The sequence below is a fragment of the Palaemon carinicauda genome, chromosome 3, assembly GCF_036898095.1.
Source record: "Palaemon carinicauda isolate YSFRI2023 chromosome 3, ASM3689809v2, whole genome shotgun sequence".
Taxonomy (NCBI): Eukaryota; Metazoa; Arthropoda; class Malacostraca; order Decapoda; family Palaemonidae; genus Palaemon; species Palaemon carinicauda.
Window position 1 is genome coordinate 142,294,374 of NC_090727.1, and position 6,000 is coordinate 142,300,373.

A 6,000-nucleotide genomic window follows, 5' to 3' on the forward strand; every position below is an offset into this window, starting at 1 on the left:
TCTAGCAAAAGAGACACTTCCAGTTTCAGGGCTTGTCTCTTTTCTTCCTCTCTGTACCTGGGAGAGAGATCGATGGGGGACGTCGCTAGAGGGGGTTTGCGTACAAAAGGGATTTTGTGCCCCTCTCTGAGTAACTTCACAGACTGTTGATCTGCGCCTCTCTTCTCCCAGGCTTGCCAGAAGTTCTTGAGTCTGGCTCCCACTGCTGTCTGAAGTTGCGGGCAGTCAGACTCTGCCCTTGGAGGACTTGGGTCCTTTCCTCTTCCCTCGTTTCCCTTCGGCACGAGCACCTCCTCTGCTGGAGGCTCTGCCACGAAAGGGCGGAATAAAGCGAGACGCTGGAGTGTCTATCCTCGGTCTAGCAGAGAATGTAGGCAAAGGGGGAGCTTTGCGAGCCGAGGACGCAACTAGATCATGGGTGTCCTTCTGAACTAACGATGCGGCAATTTCCTTTACCAAGACTTCAGGAAACAGGCACTTGGAAAGGGGAGCAAAGAGAAGTTCAGATCTCTGGCATGGCGTAACTCCAGCCGACAGGAAAGAACAGAGAGACTCTCGCTTCTTCAGGACTCCGGACGTGAATGAGGCAGCTAGCTCATTGGACCCATCACGGACGGCCTTGTCCATGCAGGACATAATGAGCAAGGAAATATCCTTATCTGGCGAAGAGATTTTCCTGCTCAGGGCTCCTAAGCACCAGTCTAAAAAGTTAAAGACTTCGAAAGCCCTAAATATCCCTTTAAGAAGGTGGTCCAGGTCCGATGGTGACCAACAAACCTTCGAGCGTCTCATGGCAAGGCGGCGGGGAGAGTCTACAAGACTTGAGAAGTCGCCCTGGGCAGAGGCAGGAACTCCCAAGCCGAGAACTTCTCCCGTGGCATACCAGACGCTCGATCTAGAAGAGAGTTTAGATGGGGGAAAGGCAAATGCTGTCTTCCCTAACCTCTTCTTAGACTCTAACCAGTCTCCCAACAGCCGCAAAGCTCTCTTGGATGAGCGTGAGAGAACGAGTTTCGTAAAGGCAGGTGCGGTAGCAGGCACTCCTAATACAAACTCTGACGGAGGAGAACGAGGAGCCAAAGAAACAAAGTGGTCTGGAAACAACTCCTTGAATACAGCCATGACTTTTCTAAAGTCCAATGATGGTTGGGTTGCCTTAGGCTCGTCCAGTTCTGAAGGTTGATCGTCTTGTGGTTCAGCAACGTCCTCATCTGAAAGTTCCTCATCCGAAAACTGATGAGGAAACGGCAACGGAGTGGGCAACGTCTGGCTCGCTGAGTCCGGTTGCACTGGTGCATGCGTAACGGAGCCGGACGCAACGTCATGGAACTGCTGCACAGTCTGTGAACTGTCAACAACCATGGGTGCGCGAGGACGCACAGCGTCCACCCGAGACTGTCTAGACCATCTGGGTTGTGCAGTCAACACCATACCGGGTTGCGGAGGTTGACGCACCGCGTCAAAACAAGTCACCTCTGATGGTTGCTGAACGTCCTGAACGTCAACAACCACCTCCGTGCGTCGCCTAACGTCAACGTGCGGCTGGCAACCCACACTGGGTCGCATAGGAGGAGGAACCACCTCAACTGGTAGACGCGAGAAGGTAACCTCAGCGTCAACAGGACGCACAACAGACCGCTTGGAAGGTTGTTGGCCAGAAGGTTCAGCAGCAACCTTCTCCGCATTAAAGTCCTCCATCAAGGACGCAAGCTTGGACTGCATGTCTTGCAGCAAAGCCCATTTAGGGTCTACGGGAGCAGGTGCGGCAATAGACGGGGTTAGCGACTGAGGCGGTACCGCTTTGCCTCTCTTAGGCGGTGAGCAGTCATCAGATGACGGCAACGAGTCCGAACTGACCCAGTGGCTACAACCGGGACGTTGGACTTGTCCTGAAGGGACCGACTTACGTTTTAAAGGTCGTGAGACCTTGGTCCAAAGTTTCTTACGAGAAACACCTTCGGACGACGAGGTAAAAACGGGCTCTCTCGTCTTACGTAGGTAGGGGCGATCTTGGGGAGATACGCCTGATACCATGGAGGGAACGTCTGTTCGCTGATCAAGGCCTCTCGAACCCATGCGTCGTACGACATTGCTTCTCCCCTGGGCTTGGGAGCTTGCAAGAGGTCCCGGACTAGGAGGACGACAGGCACGAACAGACGAACCCTCAAGCGCAACACTGTTCACAACACTTTCACTAGGCACTTTATCACTTCCCGCGGCACTTTGGCACTTTAGCTCCTTAACATCCGCCATGAGTTGATTGCGGTCACTTGCAAGGGACTCAACTCTCTCCCCCAAGGCATGGATAGCACGCATCATGTCAGCCATCGATGGTTCCTGAGTGCTAGGAGGGGGGTTAGGAACAACCACTACAGGGGAAGGAATAGGTTGAGGGGCATGAGGAGAGGAAAAATCTAACGACCTAGAAGAACTTCTCCTTAATCTATCTCTCTCTAGCCTGCGTGTGTACTTCTCAAATTCGATAAAATCGAATTCCGAAAGGCCCACGCATTCCTCACACCGATCTTCCAATTGACAGGTTTTACCCCGACAATTGGAACAAACAGTGTGAGGGTCGAGAGAAGCCTTTGGAAGACGCCTAGAACAGTCCCTAGCATTGCATTTTCTAAACTTGGGAACTTGTGAAAGGTCAGCCATTTTGAATTGGTCAAGGGAAAATTCCAAAAAACGATCTAAGTCATCAACAATGAATCCGATACAAAAAAGAGTTCAAGGATTTATTTGAAGAAAAACCCTACACAGCGAAAGCTCAAAACCAAAATAAAGTACTTCACCAAATATGATGGGAAAAACTCCAGGTTTCAACAGCGAGTAAAGTACGTCTTGTCGACAAGTCGACAGAGAAGAAATTGAGTCTTTGTTTACATTGAGTATGGTATCTGGCCGACAGTTGGCGCTGATGGGCACACCCGCAACCTGTATAGCGATCGCTGGCGAGTTTTTTACAGTTTTTTGTCTGTCGAGCAACAGAGTTGCAGCTATATATATTCACCGGCTAAGTTAAATATTTAAAATAAAGATTTACAAGATAGTTATCAGGCTGGTACTATTATATGGGGCAGAAACTTGGGCACTTGAGAAGAAAGAGGAGGGACTGTTGGAAGATGTGGATGTTGAGGTGGATTGCTGGAATATCACTACTGGAAAGGAGAGAGTATCAAGATATAAGAAGAATGTGTGGTACTGTATATGTAATGTAAAAAATTAGGCTAAGGAAGCTCGTCAAAGTTACTACAGTCATGTAATAACAAAGGAGGTAGTTGAACCAATCACAAGAATTAAGGACATTCAAGTGATAAGGAAGAGTTTGGGGCATCAGCTGATCACATAGATGGATGTAGTGAGCAGGGATATGGGTGGAGTGGGACTTAAGGAAGAAATGCAAGGAACAGAAATAGATGGAGAAAGTTGATGTGAGTGGCGAATACTGCTAACCAGGGGGATTAACAAGGTCAAAAGAAGAGAATAAATTGTTTAAGCACTAGTTTTGCTTTTTCCTTCTACTAAACTACTAGGGCTTCATCCTTATAATAGTGGCTTACATTTTACAGTATTTTCCTTTATTTTTCTATTACAGAATTTACTTCATATTCCATTTATATAAATAAAAAAGATGATGGTGCTACACAAACACATTCTTTCAACATTTGTTGAAAAAAAGTACATGTAAATACCTTTTCTGGTGAATTAGAAGTGGGAGATGAAGACCCGTCTAAAATGGAAGTCGGTAATTTCTTCACAAATTTTCGTTCAACATACTTGGCTTTAATCCATTCTTCTCGAATTGATCTATAAGTACATCAAAAGCAACAACAGTAAAAAAACCGTAGTAAAGATGATATAGACAAAAAATATAAAATATGTTCAGATCTAACTCTGAAACGCCCAATTTAAAATGACATTTTGTTCACAAGCTTTATATACCTATTACACTAATAAAATAATTAACAATTGTTCTACAATATACAATTATATTCAAATGTACTGTACCTAAAAAAAGGATGAGGGCAATTTGAGTGTTTTGTGGTCACTTGACTATTAAGTTCCCCCATAATTGGAGAATAAAATAGCTGGCACTAAAAATCAAGCAAACATCTATTTCATGACTTTCATATCATACGTTATAATTCAGAGAACTGGTTGAATTTCACAGTAGTAGTAATCCATATTTACCTTTGGCTGTCAGGTCTAAGAGGTTTTAAGGAATTAGTTTCATCTGGTAAATATGTTGCTAAGTATATTGAGTTGATGTTTTTATTGCCTAGTTCTACCATCACCTTGACTATTTCTGGCTCCCAAGCATCCAACGTTAATGATCGTACTTTGGAGTAGTGTACGCCCAGACTACGATGAATACCGGAGCACTCTGGAAATAAAAATTTTCCTTTATAATAGAATTTAAAATACTACACTCCCATGTAAAATTTCAATAAACAATTAAATCATATTTACGAGAGGTAAATCAGGCCCAGAAGGCAAGATAGACAAATCTTAGTTCAGTTTGTTTCACACAATTCTGCTTCCTATACAAATTTTGTCAAATGCAGAAGTCAAAACTTTTCTTACAGGCTAATAATTCTTTAAAAATCATCACTAATTGCTAGAAATCTACATGCTGTTAACATAAAATATATAAAATTAGATGGCAAATTGATATATAACTATTATTTTTATTTACAAATCAAGACTAATAATAATACAATTCAGTAAATTCAACAATAAACTAAATTAAGATATGTCAGTGGATGGCCACTACATAAAAGCCTGAAAACAATGAGAACAAAAATGTGGTAAATTTGAAAGTACCCAGTATACTCTATTTTTTCTAGTTCAAACCAAATCTTAGAAACATTTCTACTTCACCTTGTCTTAAAGGTAAACTGGGTGAATAAAAAGCCAAATGTGCCTCTTTATAAATAAAAACTTCATGCCGATTGTCACCGTCAAAGTAGAATCTGATGCAACACATTCCACAAGAAAAGAAATCATTAGCAAAGCCTTAACATATACAAATTTATTAGTCTCAAAAGTAAAATAAGTGCTGTACCTATACATAGTGTTATTCCTAGATTAATGGAGGCCCAGCGAGGGTTTGTTGCACCACAATCACAGCAAGTTTCGTTACCCGGAATGCTCATTATTTCTTGCCACAGCCTGGAATAGAATAGATAATGTGAAACTAATCGCACAGTTGAAATACCTGTTACTTTATTTTCTTCATGAGGACATAAAATTCTGTGAAAAGCTTCTCTAAATCTGAATTGAGATTTTTGTTTCGGCCCATAACAATGAGCACAATATTGTAATTCTTGCACATAAAAATTAGAGTATAACTAGATTAAGCTTAAAAATGGCTTTTTGTTAGTCATGCAGGCAAAATCCTTTACTGGCGCTGACTTCATTAACTCAGACTTGACTGTAGCAGCCAAAGAAATAATCCTTAGAAAAATAACCCCCCAAAATTTTAGCCTTTTGGTTAGAACAGGTGCTCGAGGAATTGAAGACTTAGGGAGCAACATTATACAGAATAACAAACTAAGGAAAATGACTCTGGCTCTCTGTAAGTCAACAGATTAATTATCAATATAGTACGGCTCACTTGTTGTTTACTGAAGGAGTCAAAATTGATTTTGAATTGATTGAACAATTGACTTCTATGAGCAGTATATATGAACAACCACAGGCAAGAGTACTTTCAAAGAAGAGTACATTAATTCAGTAAAGTCTGGAGTGGAATATACAAAGATGAGTTATTAATGATAAAAAAAGATATAGTGTACATGAAAAAAAAAAACATGGTTTAGTTGGAATAATCTTCAAACTTTGTCCATATATAGAGTTCATAGCCTATGGTTAATAATTATATTATATATCGGTGCATAAAATATTTGAATATACTGTATTGCATTCTTGAACCAGAAGAAGCAACAACAAATTGTATCTGGTTTTTCAAACCATAATCCATTTTTTTTTTTTTTT

General features: G+C 41.9%; 1 protein-coding gene across 4 annotated transcripts in view; it reads right to left on the reverse strand.

The window, feature by feature from the left end:
• Window positions 1-6,000, reverse strand: part of CenB1A (Centaurin beta 1A) — a 66,943-nt gene that overhangs the window by 21,021 nt on the left and 39,922 nt on the right. For all 4 annotated transcript variants that reach the window (XM_068370761.1, XM_068370762.1, XM_068370763.1 and 1 more), the window contains 3 exons: window positions 5,069-5,175; window positions 4,195-4,387; window positions 3,696-3,810 (listed from right to left, as the gene is read on the reverse strand). In XM_068370761.1, coding sequence (XP_068226862.1) covers window positions 3,696-3,810; window positions 4,195-4,387; window positions 5,069-5,175 — 415 coding nt within the window. The remainder of the gene's footprint in view (window positions 1-3,695; window positions 3,811-4,194; window positions 4,388-5,068; window positions 5,176-6,000) is intronic.